The following is a 21,843-nucleotide window of genomic DNA, read 5'->3' as shown; positions in this document are numbered from 1 at the left end:
ATACATGTGTTTTCAGAATCATTAAATAAAAAAAGTCGTAATATTAATTTTCCAAATAATTGATAAGAAAAATTGTTTTCTTAACAAAATAATATAGGACAATTTATCATATAATAATCACAAATATAACAACACTATTGCCAGATAGTATTATTTAGTATTTAGTGATTTGATGATATTAATGTTTATCTTGTTAACGGAAAAGTACATTTTTGTTACATATTTATTTGAAATTGTTATACAATAGACTGTCACTGATACAGTGATTAGATTTGGCCTTTATACAAGTGTATTAAGAATAACAAGATACAAAACTTAGACTTTTCCATGTGCTTTATCTAGTGATTCTCCCGAAGAATGTAAGGAACCTGAAATTTAAAAACACATTTTAATAATAAAGTTTTAATAAATATTTTTTTATAACTTACATTTTTATTCATATTTTTCAATTACATTAATGTATATAAGTAAAAAAAGAATACATTTATGCTATAATTCAAAAAAAGCAGGGAGATTTCGTTAAAATAAAAAATTACATAAAAATAAAGAAATTTTATGAAAATTTCGAACTAATAATGCAATAAAGGAGTATCATAAAACATTAAAAAATACACATACATTGCATGTGTTAGCCATAAATAAAAATTAAAATCTTTAACCTGACGTGGCATCTATTTGGGATTATTTCCTTCCATAGTACTCCAAAACTGTCTTACTTTAGAGAAACGTTTGCGTCCTTGCATGCATAACAATAAAAAAAAGAAGAACAAATGATAGTAACCAAAATACTTCCCGAAAGGACAGGAAAGAAGAAATGAATCTGACTAATATTATAATATCCCAATGAATGTGTCGTCGCTCTGTGTCACAGTTACTATTTTCACAAACCTTTATGATTGCGCGCACGTTGCTCTCGTTGATGAGGATGGAAACCAGAACTGCGTGGGAGCGGCAGTGATTCTTCCCCCCAAGGATGCGTCGTTCCGAGAGGTGGAGGAAAACCAGGTGGAGGAAGAGGCGGAATGCGATCACCACCGAATGGAAGAGGTGGTGGAGATCTATGATGATTAAACGATGAAAGTAAATGCGGGGGGGACATCGGTGGTGGTGGAGAACTGGCGTTTTCGTACCTGCCGCCAGAAGGGAGTTGAGGATGTAACGGTGGCGGTGGCATCGGCGGAGGTGACGATAATCTGCCACCGAGAGGTGGAGGACGTTGACTGATATCATATGGAGGTAGACCGGAGGTAGTGGGCGGCAAGGGTGGTAAATATGGTGGGAAACAGTGAAGATAAGAAGGCGGTGGAGGTGGAGGGACGCCCGAGGAACCGCTAAACATTACTGGAGAGCTGGATGATTCTGTTCCTATGAACAATGGCGGCGAAGTCACTGTTTCTCCATTTGCTTCCAACCCTGTTTGAAAATCAGTTTACGAAAATAAAATATTCGAACAGAAACATACGAACTTGCAGTCGTTTCGACGCGTAATATCTTGCGTGATCCACCGTCTGTAGATGAACCTGAATACATTTCTGACGCGCTAATTATATCTCTATGATATTATTACATTGATTTTAATTACTACTTTTGCTAAAAAACTAGATAATCTTATTCTACAGATTGCAACATTATTCTACACAATTGTTTCTACAAAATCTTTATAATAGATTATTATTTGCTTACGAAAAGTAATGTTTATGGATACATGTGTGAATACACATGTAAAAAGAATTAAAAAATTATTATTATAATAATAATCAAAGATAAATTTTATAATAAATATCCAAGCTAAAAATTATTGAGTTTTAAACTTTTTGCTAAATATATAATACTGTATATAATACATATCTTGTAATAAAAATACTTACGATGTAGCTTTACTTCAGGATCGGTATCGTTTAGGTTTAGATTTTTTTCTACGAGAGTAAGACGATTACGCAATTGACCGGCTTCGGCTTTCGATTCTTCTAAACGACGCTCATTTTGACGGGCAGCAACCTTATAAGATATAGTATATGTATATTTATATTGTTTATATATATATATATATGTGTGCGTGTGCGTGTGTATTTATATATATATATTACCCATTGTTCATGTGCTTTCATTTCTAGAGCAGATATTTGATTTTTATATTCTCTTTCCTGATCTACGATCTCTCGTTTTAAGATTTCTATTTGTTGCCTGAAATAAAATTTTCTGTGATGAATTAATTATAGTTTAAAAATTTATTAAACGAGAATTTTTATAATCAACGATATATTTAAGAATATTTTAACTTGTTCTAAATAATAGTGTAAATGATATAAATTTTAATAAATCAGATTTATTTCTTTACATTGTTGAGTAATCTATTAAATTTATCAAATCGTATACTTACTTATAATTTTGTATTTCATTTTGCATTGTATGTATCCTTTCAACCGTCGATACAACTTCTCCTTGTTTTTGTAGCCACATAGCTTCGTCCCTAAAATAATTACAGTATTAATAATTTATCTAATAATAAGTGTAAGTAGAGTACATTTTTATTGAAATTAGTCATTCCTTACTTCTGACGTTCAGCTTCTTTTTCTTTGAAAAACTTCGACAATACCTCAAGCCGCGTTTCTGCATCTTTCTTCTCCTTTTCAGCTATTTTACACTGATCACTTAGTGCAGTTACCTCTTCCTTAACAAGTTTCATATGTTCTGCAATAATAAATTTTGTTATTAATTAAATTTAGTTAAAGAAATGTTATGATAGGGTAGATTAATTCAAGATTTCTTATTTTGATAAAACACCTTCTAATAATTGATGAGCGCCTTCAACATCACTTAATCGTATCTTTAATTCGTCTCTTTCTTCACGTAGTTGCAATGCATCAATTTTAATATGAGATACATCATACAACTTTTCCAAGTCCAAATTATTTGATTTAACCTGATTGATGACTTCCATCAATTCCTTAACTTCTATTTCTTTGCCTTTTAACTCTTTATATAATGATGATTTTTCAACAAACAACTAAAAAAAGTAAGAATTATGTATATATATTTCTCTATAATTAAAATTAGTGTATATATATATATACATATATATATATACATATATATATATACATATATATATACATATATATATATACATATATATATATACATATATATATATACATATATATATATATATACATATATATATATACATATATATATATATACATATATATATATACATATATATATATACATATATATATATATATATATATATATATTAAATCTTATTAATTATTAAGCAGATTTCATACACATATGTAATTTTCATTGAGGTATGCAATTGCAAACTTACTTCATCTAATTGTTCTTCTAAATTATGTATTTTATCTGTTAATGTTTCTTCTATATTATTCTTAAGATTTCTTAGAGTCGCCAGCTCGTCTTGAGTTTGTGAAAATTCTATTTCAAGTTCCTCACATTTTTTTTTAGCAGAACCAAGCTCTGCTGATAAAGTCTCAATCTATAATAAAATATAAATCTTTCTTAAGTCTTATTGTTAGTTAAATATTATATACTTGTATGTAAAAATTATCTGACAAAAACTGATAAAATAATAAATAAATACAAATAAAAGATATACATATAAAATAAATATAAAATAAAATAAAAAAAGATAAATGTATATATTAATATAAATAACATTTTTAAAACATATATTCACACATTAAAACATGTGTTAACAAAGCTCAATTTTATCAAACTCATGCTGCATAAAAAAACAAAACAGAAAAATTAAAGCTATTCTACATAAAAAATCAAATCCAATAAAAATTAATTTAACATCAGAAGGACTGTTTTTAACATTAACATGTAAACAAATTATTTTCACCTCTTGAGCTTTAAGATTTAATGCGTTCGTCAAGGATTCGTTTGCGGTTTGTTGAGCGTCTAATCTTGCTTGAAGGTCTTCCACTGATTGAGCTAGCGGATTAATTTCATTATTCGACGATAGAACTTCTCTTAGCATACGTTCGAGTTCTAATCCAGCCTCTGTTGCATTTTCTAAATCTTTTTCCAACACAGATACCTGTTCTTCCAATCTTGTCTTTTCGTGCTGTAACAGAGAAACATAGATAGAATGTGCAATTTTCAATTCATACAGACATATAATAAAAATGAAAGGTACTTATGGACATATACCTGTGATGATACTAAATCAGCTTTTAACGATGTAGCTATGTCTTCAGAATGAAATGAATCATTTTGCGTAGAAAGTAACTAAAATGTTTATATATTTATATTTTAGTAAACATAAAATTGCATTTAAATAATGGAAAAAGAAAATATAGCAACAAGTACGCAGAGCATAAATTTGTATATACACTGTTTACCTTTTGTTGGATAGATTCTATGTAGAAAGTTAAGTCTGACTGCTCTTTCTCAAGCGTATTAATTCTCGCTATGAGTTGCCCATCTCTTTTAATATTCTAAAGAGAAATAAAACACAATTAAAACCTGTATTCAATATTGTTAAATGCTTTGCATGATTTGATATGTACAAGCAAATATTAATTTAGAGCATAAATTATTATATACAATTAATAAGATTTTAAAAACAATTTCTCTTATACTTGGAATAAATTTTTTAAATTATAAATTTGTGTTTTTGAGCACGACAAAGCTTAAAAATAAGCAGTATATATTATTACCTCAATATAATAATATCCAAGAGTAAATACGAGTACTGTAACAGCTGTTACACATAAAAACATCAGTGTTTTCCAATAATTATGGTCCAATTTTATTACGTCAACTAAATTTTCTTCTTCACTTTCTAATTCTTCTTCCTATTGCAGAACATTATGGTATATATGACAAAAAATATATAAATAATTATTATAAAAATATTTTCTGCAAGACTTACTTGTTCCAGAAATTCAGTTGTGGCCTCAATTATGCATTCATCAAGTGAGCAAACTTTATCTGCACAAAAATTACATGATTATATTTTGAAAACGTTAAGTACTAAATATTAGTAGAATAAAAATTGTAAAATAGTAAAATTAGTAAAATAAAAATTAATACCTTCTATTTCATCTGGTATAGGCTTTGATTCTGACTTCAAGTTGTTTTCTTCTTTGTTATATTCATTTTTGTACAAAACCTTGTCTTCACTGTTTATATAATCATCATATTCAGGTAAGGTTTCGTCTTCTTTTACGGAACTGACAAACTGATCTTTTTTATGTTCCAATTCTCCATTTGATAAATCTTGATTCTGCAGAACTTCATTGAAATTTGTTATTTGATTTGTGATTTCTTTCTGATTAAAATCTAGTGATTGCTCTGGATCAAGAATCTCAGGTGTAACATTATTAGAAAATTCGTTAGGTTCTATAGGAACATTGTCCGAGCTAGCATCTTTAACTGAATTATCATTTTTATTTACACTGCTATGTACAATGAATTTTTCAGTAAGTGGAATATCTGCAGTATTGTGATTTAATGCCTCATCTATAATCACTATATTTTCTCTAACAGTATGGCTCTCAGAGAATGGTTCTTTTGTGATATTTTCTGTAATAGTTGTTTCCATAATGGGTGATAAGTGAATAATTTTATTATCAATAACTTGGACAAATGTTTCCTTATAACTAACATCTTCTGTATTTTCTGAATACGTTTTATCATTTCCTGACAATTTCTGTTCAATATTACTACTGCTTTGAGTAGAAGTGCTTTTTGTGGCTGCAGTTTCTTTCAAATCAAAGATTGATTCTTTTCTAAAAGACTTAACTATATCTTTAATATTTTCTGTAACTTTTTCTTCTTTACTTGTTTCTTGTATTTGAATATTTTCGACAAGGCTAATATCAATTTTTGCAGAAATGGAACTATCATCCACTACAGTTGAAGGTATTGTTGGCAATTCTTTGGCAGCATCTTCATGTACAAAATTATTGGATAAAGGCACGTCACTAGGAGATGTAGCGTTTTCCAAAGGAATAACGGGTACTTCTTCTGTCTTTATCTCTTCATTCAAAACCTTTACATTGTCAATACTATCATGTATAATTTCTTGCTGTATTTCTATCTTTTCTTTATTTATAAGACTTGGATCGATGTTTGAATCCAATTCTATCTGAATAGTTGGAACATGTTCCTCAACTACAGTATTTTTAACTTCAAAATTTTCTGAAATTTGTAAGTTATTCTCAGCTGTGGCAACAAATATATCATTATCATTTTGAATAGTGGTGCTCTCTGTTGTTGTAATGTCTCGTGAACTAGATAAAATATTAAATGTTTTTGTAAGTGAGGCAAATATACCTTCGCTTTCAACATTTTCTTCTTCTTTCTTATCGTCTTCTATGTTTTCTCCAACGTTATTATGTACCTCAACTTTATTTTCCAATTTTTCTTTGCGTTCTAAATTTTTAGATGCTTCATCTTCAGATTTAATACTTCCATCAAGTATTAAAGTGTCCTCTTTATTCACTGTATCTAAAGTTGAATTGATTAATGCTTCTGAACTCTCTAACAGTATCTCAACGTTTGCCTCTTTGTGATTATCTAGAAATAATTTAATTTCTTCAAGTTTACTACCTGCATCATTTGCATCTGGTTGTATTTCTAATTTCTTATTGTTGATAAATATATTTTTGTCAGATAATTCTTTATGATCAGAATTTATTTTAGAATGAATAGAATCTTTTTGTTCATTTAGCAATGTAGTAGCATGCGCAACTTCAGACACAAAGCTAGGCTGTATAGATGGCTCATTGTCAGAATAAAATGTAGTGCCATCTATCACTTCGTAAGGAGATGTTATGCTATCTACATTGATCACTTGAGATTCCTGTACAATACTTTCATCTATAGAATTTCCTGATCTTGGTGATGCTTCATTATCATTATGAGGCAACTTATTTTTCAATAGAGGATGTGTTTTATGTATTTCATCTGTTGTTGACTCAAGTTTCTTGGGTTCAACTTTACGAACTTCACCAGTAAACTTATAAACAGGCACTTCATACTGCAAGTTACGTTGCAGGATTTTATATTCATTTAGAAATGACTTAGGTGCAAATCCACGTTTACCATTTATCTGAAATAGAAATAAGTATATAAAAAAAATATATTCTTATGAAAAATAAAGTAAAAATCTAAACAGCAATAGTGAATAGTTAACAAACAGTATATCTAAAAAAAATCTCGAAACATAAAAATATTACTTTTCAATAACATTCAATAATTTTTCAATTGACTCAATAATATTCAATATGAAAAAGATGTACCTCAACACCCCATAAATCAGTTCTCTTTCCAGCACCTTTACTGAAAACCTTGACATCTGCATTAATACCAAATGACATTACCTCATGATCATTTGCTCTGTAAGCAAGTACTGTTCTGGCTAACGAAATCGGTTCTAAATAAAAAAAAAATAAAACGCAAGTTATAATAAATATGCGATTGAGTAAAATATAGAAAAATGTGTTATGGTTTTAAGGCTAAAGTATGGCTTCAATTACCCGAACAATCTGGGTCGTAACATAATTGTTTGTCAGATAGGGCGGCTAAACATTGCGATATGATAGAGAAGATTATCACGACCAGAGGAAATAAAAGATTCGTAAAGGACTTGATTTCCGTCATATTTTCACTATTGCAAAGCTCCACATCACTACCACTAGCTCACGCAATGACACTACACCCACCACTTTGGACTTCGAATGAGCAACGTGACACGTGACCACGAACTATATATATATATATATATATATATATATATATATATACACATACAGTCGGATCTCTTATCCTACGACATTTTCGGTCCGGAATCTTCTCCTTAAACCTCTGATCCTACGACAAAAATTTAAGAGTGGGGATATAATTTCCCTTTCGCGGTCGTAGCATGAGAGGATTTTTTGCACAGACTTCTATATATAACTAGACTGCTAACTCCGGCAAAATACATAACACCGAAAAGTATGTACAAAACTTATGTGTATACGTCATCATTAGTAGGATGACAGTCATGCTGATTGATTGAATTTAAAGCAATGTCACTCACACACGAATTTTCTATAGTAGCCATATTATATATCTATCCTCTCCTTTTCTCTATCCTACTAATGTACATATTTTTCGAGGTCACTTTTTAGGTCTAATATATAAGGAAGTTAGTGGTCTAGTTATAGTATAGAAGTCTGTGACTTTTTGTCGTAGAATAAGAGCATAGACTTACTAGAATAGACTGCTCATGAAGATAGTGGGGGTATCCATCACTGAGAAAAGGACAGTTGTCGTTAATATGAGTTTCTATCTCTTTCTAACGCAGAGTAGTGGGAGAAGTATAGCGACCAATAACCGGTGTCAGAGCGTGTTGTCATAGTATGCGTGTTGTTGATGTGAGTGTGTTCCATGCAGCGCGCATGCTTTGCTACGTAAGTCACGCCCACTAGAAAGAGATAGAGACTCATATTAACAAAGAGTAAAAAGAAACAGAAGGAAATGTATCGATGGTAGGGGCTAGCCAAATCGCTGATGGAAGCCGCCATCTTGAGTGTCTACTTTTTTGACGCTTATTAGTATCGTCTGCTGCTGTTGTCAGAGAGACACGCATGCGCGTATTATTTTGCACAATTATTAATTCTAAAAAAAATAGTGAAATAAAATTATGGTGCATTGTCAGGCCTGTGGCATAACAACAGCGCGAAATTATGGGATAACATTTTATCGGTTAATAATTGTTATCAATATAATAACAAGAATTTAATGTTTTATTTAGACATACTATTTAAAAGACAGTAAACAATGTATTAAAATTTCAATATTATTAATATATATTATTTTATTTGTTGCATATTAAAATTATATATTTCAATTTAATCTTATTAAGTTGATTTTATTAAAAATATTAAGTATATTCCATATTTATATTTAAAACTTTATTCTTCCAAAATAGCATCTCCGAAAAGCCATTCAATTTTGGCGCCCATAAGCAGCCATTTTGAGTATTCACTTTTATGCTGGTATATATACATATATGTAATACTACTATATTGCTAACACCTATAAGAGGAAAACAGAAAAAAGATATGCTGAAAAGAGACAAGTATAGCAGGAATTTCTGCCGTGCTGCACATGCGTGACGTCTATAGAGGCGTGGCTTATTATACGCGGCTTGTCGAGAGATATGAATAGACACATATATATATATATCAGCACATGCGCAGATTGCACAATACTCCTTGCTAGAGCGAGACACAGCTCCGTAAAGTTAGCCGAACCACTTTGATTTTTTTATAATTAAAATTAACTAACCGTTTGGAAATTGTGTGGAGATGATCAGAAGTCTAATTAAAACGTTTGGAGATTCATCGCTTTTTTTAAATTAAATAATTAAAATTTCGATGTATAGTTTGCCGAACAATTTTATTTTTCGTCCAATGGAGTTAAACAAGAGTTTATTCGATGCAGAATCGTTAGGTGGTCACGAATAAATTCTTCACAACGTTTGGAGGTCCATAGTTTATCCGAAAAATGAAAAAAATCATGTGCGGTAAAATTCCAAATTCTTTTAAGGCTCATTCACACTTTGGCAGAAAAACAGAAAGCAAAAGTCAATCAAAACTCGCATTGGCAACTGGCTGTTGAGTAAAAAATTTCTAATAATTACAAAATTTTATTTTAAGGGTCGAGAGGACCCACGGTGGAGACCTCATGCGGAGACTTCGGAACTACAAATTCTTTTTGACGATATTTCGGCTATAATTAAGAAAGAATCATATATTTAACAATGATATTCTTATTCAGGAGGATTTTTCGCAGCCCGCTAAAGAGCGATTTTTTGGAAAAAAGGCTTAAAATAAAATTTCATAAAATTGACATGAATAAGGTATACTGATCGTGAATGAAGTATATAGACCAGGTGCACCGATTGTAGTTATTATAAATTTTTTAAAAGCCAAAATGCAAAATTCGACTCTTTAGCGGAGTAATAAACTTTACAAGGAATGTAGCAAAAAAAGTTTTATAAAGAAATACAACTTCTTCGAGGCAAAATATTACCGAATAGAATATTGTATCTATACCTAAAGTGCAAGTACAGCTAATTGTAAGAAATTGAATTGACAGCACCGCTTGCTAAGGAGAAACAATGAAAGACAATAATGTCGTCTTCGTCTTCCTTAAAATGCAATGATGTTTGTACGTATGCAGACATACACCAATCATTGAATAAGAATTCATTTCTCAATGTTGGTGACAGTGACGTTGGAATTTTCTCGTCGGTCCTGTCGTCCCTTAAGCCCTTTTTCCAAAAAGTCGCTCTTTAGCGGGCTGCGAGAAATCCTCCTGAATAAGAATATCATTGTTAAATATGATTCTTTCTTAATTTATAGCCGAAATATTGTCGAAAAGAATTTGTAGTTCCGAAGTCTCCGCATGAGGTCTCCACCGTGGGTCCTTTCGACCCTTAACTTTTGTTGTTTCAGGACATCTATTGTAGACCCGGCCTTACGTTTTCCAATATTGCCGATAATATAGAATACATGCAATACTCTTGAAAGATCATAGAAATTATTAGAATATATTTCGGTAAGATGTAGAGCGCGATAAATTAAAACAATTTATGAATTTAGATTTCACGATTGAATGTATGATATTAAAGATAAAGAGGTTATTCGAACACTTCTTATCTCTTTCGTATCATGTTCTCCTAATATCGAAATGTTGACCGCAAAATTCAGATTCTCATGTTCGTGAAAGATGCTAGCAGCATAATTTCCTTCAATTCATATTCTCCGCTTCAATTACCCTCTTATCGAAATATATTTTCCTATTAGTAACTTGGATGATTTTTTAAAAATAAAAGCTGCATCTTTTATTTTTCCTTACCAGTGAACTGTATTCTTTTCACGGATTTTGACAGCGAATAGCAGTAAACAAATTAATAAAACAAGTCGAATCGATGAAAAGGATTGTAATTTATATTATTAAATACACTTTTCTTGTGTTTATCGGCTCTTGTTAATAAACACTTTCTGCAAAGGCTGATATAAATCTAGTAGCTATAGGTATGTATTATTAATTTGTTATAAAATATGTAACTACTTTTATTATTTTTTTATTACATTCATTATTTTAAGGTATTATTTGTTCTACGATATTTCAAATGATTATGTTTGAGCAATGTAACATGTATCTCAATTTTATTCCAGGCTAAAGATGTAATAATGGCTATACAGGCTGTATATAATTACATGAAGATGGAAAATAAACCTCACAGTTTGACTGATATACTTACAAATTTAGATAACAAGTATAGTAAAACTGTGGTTCAAAAGGCTGTCGATGAACTAGTGACAGATCAAAAGCTGTTTGAAAAGGTATAATAAATAATGCACATAAAAGGATATAAAATATTTTTAAAAAATAATTGATTCTTATTTTACCTTTAGGTCTATGGCAAATATAAAGTCTACTGTATTGTCCAAGATTCAACTTATGATACCGATGAGTCATTGAGGATTGATAAAGAAGCACAATGTTGTGCCAAGGAGAATAAATATCAAGAGATTTTGAAAGAGATGAAAGAACAGGAGGCACTTTTATTTTCTCTAAAATCGAGTTTAACATTGGAAGATGCACAAAAAGAAAAGGTTACATTACAACAAAATATAAAAGAGTTAACGCATAAATTAGATGAATTGATAGAAAACAGCAGTACTGTAGACTTACACGATCACACAACAGCTAAACGAAAGGCACAAGAGACTTTGGACGAATGCTCACGTGCATATTTGAAAAGGAAGAGGATAGTCACTGAGATAATAGATTGTATTTTAGATAATTATCCTGGTAATAAAGACAAACTGTATGACGAAATAGGCATAGATCCAACGACATAATAAGTCAATGATAAGAGTTATTAGTTTTTCTGGGTATTATTTTGTCTTTAATTATTTTTTTACATTTTGTTACGTTCTCTTACATAAAGTAACATTTCTATATAATGCAACAAGAATGAAGTAAGTATTTTATGTTAATAATGATTAAAGTTTGTTTCTAAGTGTCAAGTTAGATATTAAGTATTCTTAATTACATATTTAAACAATGAATACACATGAATACACTATTTATTTATGCCAAGAGATTATATGTCAATATTTATGCTATTATTTAAATAGAATTTAAGTTGCTAAATATTGTACATTGTCAGTATTATTTAAACATCCAATTTGTACAATAGATAAGTCAACTTTTATTTTGTGTGCATTACATTTTACTTTATATACTTTTTTTTATTTTTGATTTAAGTGTGCATATTATACCTATATAAGGTATTCCAGAACTATTACATTCTTTGTATTTGTAGAAATAAAAGCATAATAGTCGTTACGTAAAATTAAAAAAAATTGTATTTTTTTTTTTTTTTTAAGAAAATATTAAAATCTTCACATTTTTTTTAAACAGAATTTTTCAACTTCTTGTTCGGCCAAACTTTGGTTTACGATTTTATGATACTTTGATTACGATTTGAAAATATCAAGATATTTAATGTAGAGAATATACAAAATCTGGATCAAGTATGATTAAATATATATACTAGTGAGAAATAAAAATTTGTTTAACAACGTGAAAATTGAAGGAGAATATGGAATAGTTGCTGGATCCTTGATATATATTCTGATAATTATATGCGAATTATGCGTACATACATAATTCCTCCGACGTATTTACAAACGTAAACTACTATGTACAAAATTTTAACCAGAATAGAATATAATAATATTCTTAAGAATATGTGTCTTGAACATTAAATTTTTGTTCGTATCTTTTTTTATAAAGCATTATTAAAACAGCAGCAACGTAAAATACGACGATATATCAGCATATATAATGTCCTGTAAAACACATAATACTCATTTTATAAACTGTTTATCAAAATCTTACTTTCTGCTGTAAAATTACAATTACGTCAAGTACATATTACATGTAAGAATGAAAATAAAATGAAAAGTTTCTTTCGACTTTGAAAGTATAATTATTTTAAATAATCTTTTAAGTACATATTCACGCTTCTTTCTTGATACAAAATCAATAAATTGAACTTTAATTTACCTTAATTTTTTCTTATTCTTAGTTTCTTTAGTTTTTTCAGCAAATTGGAAATCCACGGAATTTCCTTGATCTTTTGAAGATTGAATTTCGGTATATACTTCTTCTTTGGTTTCTTGACCATGGTTCCTTCGAATACACACTTGCCATTCAAACAAAACTAAAAAAAATATCGAATACAATATTAGTAAGCATATTATAGTTAATAATCATTTTTTTAACAATTAGCAGCGGATTATATAACAGCAATTTGCGTAATGAATTAAAAGTAAAAATAATTAGAATTATGATTATAGTCTCACCAAACCATCTCCGCATGGTGATCCTTCTGCTGCTGGAGACGTTGCTCTACAATAGCCTTCATGCTGAGGATATTCACACTCCAAACGAGTGCAGACTGTTGCACCTCTCTGTAAAAAAAAATAAAAATATGAACTATAAACTCGTACAAACAATTCACATATTAGAACATTTTGCGCTTACATTGCACGCCGATGTTCCAAAGATCCTTTTACATTGTTCGTCCAGAGACATCAGTTTCCCGGGTAAAGTCCGCGACACCTGTTTACCCCAAGCATAAGGTTCGTTGTAAAGACACTTGGCTCTGTCCTCGCTGAAACAAATCATTAAATTAATATCTACACATCTTTCATACACATTCATTTCAAAACTAAATAAATGCATCAATCATTTAATGTATGCATACTTGATAAAATTGTAGAATGAGTTTATGCTGCACGGGGACCATTCGAAGCCTTTTTCGTCTAACATAAGTCCACTGCTCATAATAAAACCATCCAAAGCCGGACAATTTTTAGTATCCTGGGCCATGCCGTCATGACGTGCTCCTATTCTGCAATTCAAAAAAAATTCATCAAATGATTTTAAATTAATAATTGAGCATATATATTCAATGGCAAAAAATATGTTTTTTATTTATGTTTATATGTTTTACACAATGCAATTTATAATACCAAAAACAAGCGTGCCAATTAATCTTTTTGATAATTCAAATTTTGAATTTATATATATATATATATATATATATATATAATTATATTGACAGAATTAAATTACCCAGTAAACACAAAGCAACGCAGTAATGTAACATCAATGTTATAATTTCCCACTCAACAATATAAATGTTATATTATATAATAATATAACAAAGCATGTTATATTGCTATTATATTGTTGAGTGGGAAATTATAACATTGATGTTACATTACTGTTGCTTTGTGTTTACTGGGTAATAATTTTTCTCTACTTAATCTCAACAACCCCTATAGCACGATATATTGATGAAATATCGTTTTGCAAGATTGGAATATTGCATTCAATATTCCTGAAAGCTCATCACAATATAGATATATCCACTTCCAAATTATATTGTGTAATATTTTTATAATGATGCTGATATATTTCAAATAGTATCGCATATATATTTCTGCAACGTGAATACAATATTTACAAGATATTGCAGAATATTTCTTATTTGCAATAATACTTTTTTCTGAATTCCCTGTATTAGGATTGTACATATCAGAAATTAAGTTGATAGAAAAATATATTTAATGTTACTAATTGTATTTGTAGGTTTTAGATAATTACATGAAAAAACTTGAATATGGAATAAATAACGCAATAGTGCATCATAAGCGGTAAGCAAACGAATTAGAGAAAGATGTGTGATTGCATTATAATATAACAATATTTTGCAATATCCAATAAAATATTAAATTTATAATATTTGGAGAATATTGCTGCAATATTTCTAATACATCGCAATATTGAAATGTTCATGCCATATTTTAACAATATTTCGTGCTGCAGAGGATCGTCAATTCTCTATCAGCATTATCTTTCATCATTTCCATCAATAATTAAAAAATGATTCATTATTGTGAGCAAAAGTGAACTATAAAAGATGTGAACATTGACTCACAAATGAGCAATTTCATGAGCCGTGGGGATGATCCCATTATATCCTCCATGGTCCTCGGCGATTCCTACAGCCTCGGACGAGTTTTTCGTTGCGTTTCTGTCGCATGCACCAGCTACGTACGCGAATCCTGCATTATACAAAATATTTTTTTACCTTTGTAAACAATTAAAATTAATGTGTTATACACTACGCAAAAAATTAAAGGGTCACTTTATTTCATATAAAAAAAGAGTAATTTTCAAGTAGTTACAACTTCCTTAAAAATAATCGGAATAAGATCAATAAAAAACATTTTAAAGCTTGAAGTTTCTAATTTTAGAATCTTCAAATGAATTTTAATTCTTTCTATTCGTTACAAAATTACATTGTAAGAAAGCGACGTCCGTCGATTAAACAAATTATTCAAAAGTTTGTCCAAGAATACCGAAAAAAAAATCCTAGCATGATTTTATTAATTGGGTGTTACAAGAGCAGAGTTTTAGCTTTAATTTTTTTTTTTTTAACGAATGTTCCATGATTTTTTTTCGCCGAGATATTCGTTATTAAAGCAAAATCGAGCTATTGAACTTTGAACGCTTATAACTAATAAAAAAATGATCGTTAAATAATCATTAATTTAAGTTTTTTAAATGTACATAAAAAAACACTTCGGCTACGAGTAACTGCAATGCTTTTTACTTGTAAATGTTGAATTTGTAGAATTCATAAAAATTTTAGCGTTTTTGCGTTAACTTTCATTGATTTAAATAAAAAAAGATAAAAGTGCAATTTTTACTTAAGTTTTAAGTAACAATTATTTTTTCTGTACATTTGAAAAACTTAAATTAATGATTATTGTACGATCATTTTTTTATTAGTTATAAGCATTCAAAGTTCAATAACTCAATTTTGTCTTAATAATGAATATCTCGGCAAAAAGTCATAGAACATTCGTTAAAAAACAAAATTAAAGCTAAAACTCTGCTCTTTAATATCAAATTAATGAAATCGTGTTAGAATTTTATTTTAATTTGGTATTCTTGGGTAAACTTTTGAAAAATTTGTTCAATCGGCGGACGTCACTTTCTTACAATGTAATTTTATAACGAATAAAAAGAATTGAAACATTTAAAGATTCTAAAACTAGAAACTCCAAGCTTTAAAACGCTTTTTTATTGATCTTATTCCAATTATTTTTAAGGAAGTTGCAACTACTTGCAAACTGGCCTTTTTTATATGGAAGGAAGTGGCCCTTTAATTTTTTTTGCGTAGTGTATATGACAAATAGGAATAGAATGTTCAATAATAATTCGCTCACCCAAAGTTGACTCGTCGCACCACTCGGGGACGATTATATTGCACATATCCAGTCTGCAATTATGAATTGTGTATTATTGTTTTTATCGCACATTGTACGATTTTTTAATATAAAACTTTAAGAAAGGAAAAAATACATACGCCGTCAAAGCAATCGCCATGTCGTAGAAATCTGTTGGAAACCGACTCTCGCGATAAAAATAATCTGCCATACCGCGTAGAGCGAGATCCGCATTTACTAACGTTTTGTTGTAAATATTATTTTGTAAATACGGAGTTGCATCGTCATCCTAGAATGAAAAGATTATGTTAAAAAGAAAATATTGTATATATACGTATATAATTTTCTTATATTTTTTTCAACATATATCTATATATATATATATATATATATAAATATTAAAAACGTTAAATCTCACATATACATACATACTTGATTAAAAAATTATTTTTTTTTGTTTTTGATGCACAATAACTAAAGAAAAAATTTATGTAAAATTATAAATGAATATGAGAATGTGATAAAATGTGTACACCACGTTAAAACGTACCAAGGCTATAATTATTCCTGCAATGTTACATCGAATTCTAGGCATGGTCAACAAACGGTATCTCAAGTCAACACCGTTCCAAAATGAGACCAGATATTTTACGGCCTTCTCAATACTTTCACCAAGTAATCTACAATATTATAATATAATAATTAAAATATGTAAAACAAACTCTGTAATTACTAATCATAGAAGGGAGCTTAACCATGATTTTGACTGGGATAACGTCAAAATACTTGATGAGGCTCCATATTATACTAAAAGGCTAATCTCTGAAATGCTATTTATCAAAAAACAAAAGAAAGGTCTAAATTTACAAATTGATACGGATAATTTACCAGCTGTCTATCACGATATTGTTGGCGCTCTTCCTAAAATTTAGTGGTGGGAAAACATTACATATAAACATATAACTTGTAGTATACCTTGACATTTACGATCGAACTCCACAGTACACAAGTCAACAATTTGGTCACCAACCGTCACTAATATTGTTAAAGAGTGAGTGAACTTCATAACAATTTTTGAACAGTGATCATCAATACATAATTTAATTAATTATATTAAAAACATCACCCATTCTTACAGATATCAACGAACATTGATATTCACACACAATATTATCAGATCAGTGGTTTCTTTTATTGTTGACTATGTTCGTCTGTAATAAACATCTGTCGGAGTAGGTTCACACAACTAAGACAATAACGTTTTACATTTATACTCATAACACATTAGTAAATATTCTCGTTTTAATTTGTAAATTTTTATATTTGTGATTTAATTTTTGCGCTGATGAAGACTCAAAGATTGAGCTCGAAACGTACGCATCCAAATAATTATATTATTGAATTGTAATTTCTTGTTAACATTTGTCGGTTTAATATCTTCGTATGAGTAGAGTTACGTAAATGCGATATAAAGATTCTCTTAATATTTGTAATTTTTGATATGAGGATTGATTTGCGTTATGATAATGCGATATAGAACACCGCTAATAGTAATTTTATTATTGAAGATTATGCGACATATGTAATAGTTATTGTCATTTTTGATATTATCTATAATATACCTTATTATTGTGTTTTAATTACTATATGAATGTTTAATTAAGACCTAACTCGTTTAACACGACTTAATTTTTGCTCTCTATTGCCGTTTTTAACTTATTTAATAATTTAAAATATGTAATTAATATATTTCTCTGATAATTTACGATAAATTACCATTAGACATTATTTTAACTTTACTTGTATTCTTTGTAATCAATCACTATTAAAAATTCCGGATAAATCACTTCCGGAGCGTTACGTTTTGCTCTGTGACCCTCAGGATTTGCAATCTCTGAAATGTTGAGATATGTTAATTAATATATTAATTATTAACACATAAAAATAGAGTTTTGTAAATTGAAAAATTCGAAACAGAATATATATTCAAATTCTCATATACAATAGATATTTGCAACAGCTTACTGAAATCATTATATTGACTTGATGGAGGCATTTTGTACACCACGTGATGATGTGTGTAAGCGAATTCGTCATCGTTCGTTACATTCTTCATATGATGTGGCTCGTAGAGATTATGTCCTCCGTAGGCGACCTCGTTTAGGATTCTATCCGGCAAAGATTTTATGACAAGTGAATTGTTGAGCACTCCGTCCTGCATATAAGAAATCAAACGTAAAAAAAGTGAAAATTTGATACAATAATATGTTGACAGATTCAAAATTCCTTACAAAATGCACTTGACCGTTGGCAGTGGGTGTTAATACAACTGCGCTCGAACTATACACATCTTGAAGCGGTATCCCTATATATTTCATAGCCTAAAACAGAGATAATTAATCGGTGAATTTTTTATTTATTTTTCGAGTATAGAGATATAATTGAAAGATTTTTATGCTTTTACAAATGGCAAATTTTAATGACGAAAAAAAATACATACCGAGGGTATTTGAGTGTACTTCAATTTTTCGGGTGACTTTAAATCGGACGTGACGGTCCATACGGGTGTATTCTCGCTGGCAAGGAATCCTTCCGTAGGATTTAAGTACAAATTAATTCTTTCATTGAACGCTTTCAACTGTATCTCGGATATAGGATCCTCATCCTCGACGAGTCCTAACTTCTTTTTTAAACGATGCAACACAGACACTACTTCGTATTTAGGTACTAAAAGTTTGAAAATATTATAAATTAGTAAAAAAATAATTATACTAAATATGCATATATATTATATTATATATTATACATATATTATATATTATATATATTTATTATATATATTTATTATATATGTATGTTATATATATATATATATATATATATATATATACAATATACAGCCATTGACAAATTTATTAGGCATCCTTAAATTTTCTTAGTGTATAAATACTTTTTAGTATTTCTTAGTGTATAAATATTAAAAAGATTAAAAAATTTTTAAAAATTATCAATAGCACGTTAAAGCTGAAACTGCAAGCTTTAAAATATTTTTTTAATTTTTTGTTTGTGATAATTTTTCGTCGAGTATCGACATTTCTGAAAAATACAGATTTAGTTTCAAAGTTATGTAACTTGGCCAAAAAAATCGTAGGAAGCTTTAAAAAATAGGGTTTTGTAGGTAAAATGTTGCAGTTTTTTGGAACTTGACTTAAAACTCTCGAGAAAAATTTTTTTATCAAGCTGCAGAGTGTCAAAAATACATAATTTTAAGAAACAAAACAAAGGAAAATATAAAAATTTTCTAATGTACCGATAACGCATTAAAATTGTTTTTGGTAATTTACAGTATATATATATATATATATATATATATATATATATATATATATATTATATGTACAGGGTGCTTCCGCAACATACAGATCAGTAAGTTGGATTGCCTATCTGACGATAGGCAGGGGCATGTTTTACCGACTTCGCATAATCGAAAATTAATAAAACCAGGGGATCGATTACGCAATTTTTTCTTTGTGAAAAGTGAAAAAATTATTGATACCTTAAATGCAAATCCGGTAATGAATGAGAAAACTGAAATCGGCTTTTAACATACAGTATAATTGTAATATTTAATAATATAAATAAAATAAGGTAGATAACACAATTAAAATATATAATAACACAATTAAAATATAATAACACAATTAAAATATAATAAGACAGATAAAATAAGAAATAAAATATTTTTTGTTTAAATTTATTACTGATCTGTATGTTGCAGAAACATTGTACGCAGTGTTCCCGGGTTAAATGGCTAAACTTGAAATTTGAATTTAGGACTTTAAAACAAAAAAAAATTTCCTCTGGAAGTATACTTGCAAACGCATTGATCAAGAGATATTGACTTCTTAAGTTAACTATAGGAATGAATAATGTCAAAGTGTCTCTGTTTTTGTTTTTAAGCGTTTAAAGTTAATAGTTTGACTTTGCTTTAATAATGAATATCTCGGCGAAAAAAATGATAAAACATTTGTTAAAAAAAGAAATTAAAGTTAAAACGCTGCTTTTTGACACCCAATTAATGAAATCGTAGAATTTTATTTTAATTCGGTATTCTTGGACAAATTTTTGAAAAAATTTGTTCAATCGACAGACGTCGCTTTCTTACAATGTAATTTCGTAACAAATAGAAAGAATTGAAATGTATTTAAAGATTCTAAAACTAGAAACTTAAAGCTTTGAAAGGTTTTTTTATTGATCTTAATCTGATTATTTTTAAGGAAGTTGCAACTACTTGAAAATTAGCCTTTTTTATGTGGGAGAAAGTGGCCCTTTAATTTTTTTGCGTAGTGTATTAAATACTATATGTCATATATATATAATATTATTATATGTCATATATATATATATATATATATATATAAAATTCGAGTTAACAAGATTCTGTATATTATAACAATTATATTATCATAATTATATCGAATTATATCAATTATAAATAATAAAGATACAAGTAATCTTTAACATCACTAAAGAATTAATTAAAAACAGTATATATTGTGCATGATGGAATATTATAAAAATGAAATAAAAAAATATTTTTTATCAAATAAAAATTTCATTACTTACCACGATGAGGCAGAGTGTGAAAAACGGACATTACTTCGCCCGGCGTCATGTATTCGTGAAGCTGAAAATATGTTCTTTAATAATACTTTCCGGTTTCTCGATCGCGACAGTTGAATCGGATATTACTTTAATCATTAAAATTACCTGCTTGCATTGTATAAACGGTACTCCGCTCAGACACAACAGAAATATTGCGAAAAGCATTTCTACTAATCGCGAGAAACGTGATTTTTAGAAATTTCTCGTAAATTAATTCCCGGATAGAATAATATGTAATTGAGGATGCACTCCAAGTGAAAATGAATCTGGATTGCAAACTGCGATCTCTCTCGCACGGTATCTCGGATATAATAAAATATCCGCGGTTTATCCGACCTTTTGCAAGAGAGTCCGTAGCTCGAATACTTGAAAAGGACTTATTTCGCGTCCCAATATAAATTAACTGGCAAATGTTTGATTTGCTCGCGCATTATACAACGAAACACTTGTACATATACGCACTTGTGAGAGCCGCCGATTATCAAGCATTTTATATAAATTCATAATTCTCTTATATGACAGATGACATACGTAAAGACACAGTTGTGAATTGAACCAGATTCTAATGTCAAGGATTGCATTGACAGATTGTTTGCCTCGTGCTTTTCAATCACTCAAAGCAGCATATGTTTTGTAATAAAAATGTAGTTTACCGGATAAAAAGTTTACAAGAAGATAATCACAATTAAAGAATAGGAAAAACTGGACGATTTTTATGCGAATTAAATAAAAATAAGATAAATCAATCTTTCAAGATGATTAAAGAATGAATAAACAGAGAACAGCTATTCGCGACATCTTAATCGGTTTTGAAGTTATTAAT

General features: G+C 29.1%; 3 protein-coding genes across 6 annotated transcripts; 1 reads left to right on the top strand and 2 right to left on the bottom strand.

Annotated features, from left to right (window-relative positions):
• Positions 1-209: 209 nt before the first annotated feature.
• Positions 210-8,122, bottom strand: Tango1 (transport and golgi organization 1). 4 transcript variants are annotated; one of them, XM_072887391.1, is made up of 17 exons: positions 7,518-8,122; positions 7,281-7,414; positions 5,068-7,090; positions 4,907-4,965; positions 4,692-4,829; positions 4,374-4,469; positions 4,183-4,260; positions 3,872-4,096; positions 3,335-3,502; positions 2,785-3,007; positions 2,553-2,691; positions 2,381-2,470; positions 2,088-2,199; positions 1,869-1,998; positions 889-1,413; positions 660-736; positions 210-368 (listed from the first exon to the last, which is right to left on the bottom strand). In XM_072887391.1, the coding sequence occupies exons 1-16, from the start codon at positions 7,639-7,641 to the stop codon at positions 672-674; spliced, it is 4,329 nt and encodes a 1,442-aa protein (XP_072743492.1). In that variant the 5' UTR covers positions 7,642-8,122; the 3' UTR covers positions 210-368; positions 660-671. The 4 variants fall into 4 exon arrangements, with proteins under 4 accessions (XP_072743492.1, XP_072743508.1, XP_072743500.1 ...); XM_072887407.1 differs by having other exon boundaries at positions 2,088-2,184; positions 7,518-8,121; XM_072887399.1 differs by lacking the exon at positions 660-736 and having other exon boundaries at positions 7,518-8,113.
• A 2,189-nt stretch (positions 8,123-10,311) lies between these two features.
• Positions 10,312-12,611, top strand: LOC140667831 (homologous-pairing protein 2 homolog). Its single transcript, XM_072896110.1, has 4 exons — positions 10,312-10,590; positions 10,894-11,069; positions 11,214-11,381; positions 11,454-12,611. The coding sequence occupies exons 3-4, from the start codon at positions 11,229-11,231 to the stop codon at positions 11,901-11,903; spliced, it is 603 nt and encodes a 200-aa protein (XP_072752211.1). The 5' UTR covers positions 10,312-10,590; positions 10,894-11,069; positions 11,214-11,228; the 3' UTR covers positions 11,904-12,611.
• Positions 12,612-12,802: 191 nt separating this feature from the next.
• On the bottom strand, positions 12,803-21,382 carry LOC140667823 (A disintegrin and metalloproteinase with thrombospondin motifs like). Its single transcript, XM_072896099.1, has 15 exons — positions 21,126-21,382; positions 20,982-21,042; positions 18,856-19,082; positions 18,647-18,736; positions 18,381-18,570; positions 18,156-18,249; positions 16,906-17,035; positions 16,496-16,644; positions 16,356-16,408; positions 15,059-15,185; positions 13,820-13,966; positions 13,597-13,726; positions 13,416-13,523; positions 13,117-13,273; positions 12,803-12,899 (listed from the first exon to the last, which is right to left on the bottom strand). Exons 1-14 carry the CDS (start codon positions 21,183-21,185, stop codon positions 13,118-13,120), a joined length of 1,722 nt encoding a protein of 573 aa, XP_072752200.1. The 5' UTR covers positions 21,186-21,382; the 3' UTR covers positions 12,803-12,899; position 13,117.
• Positions 21,383-21,843: the final 461 nt, after the last annotated feature.

Source organism: Anoplolepis gracilipes, chromosome 1, assembly GCF_047496725.1.
Source record: "Anoplolepis gracilipes chromosome 1, ASM4749672v1, whole genome shotgun sequence".
NCBI lineage: Eukaryota > Metazoa > Arthropoda > Insecta > Hymenoptera > Formicidae > Anoplolepis > Anoplolepis gracilipes.
This window is presented reverse-complemented; position numbering and strand designations above follow the sequence as displayed.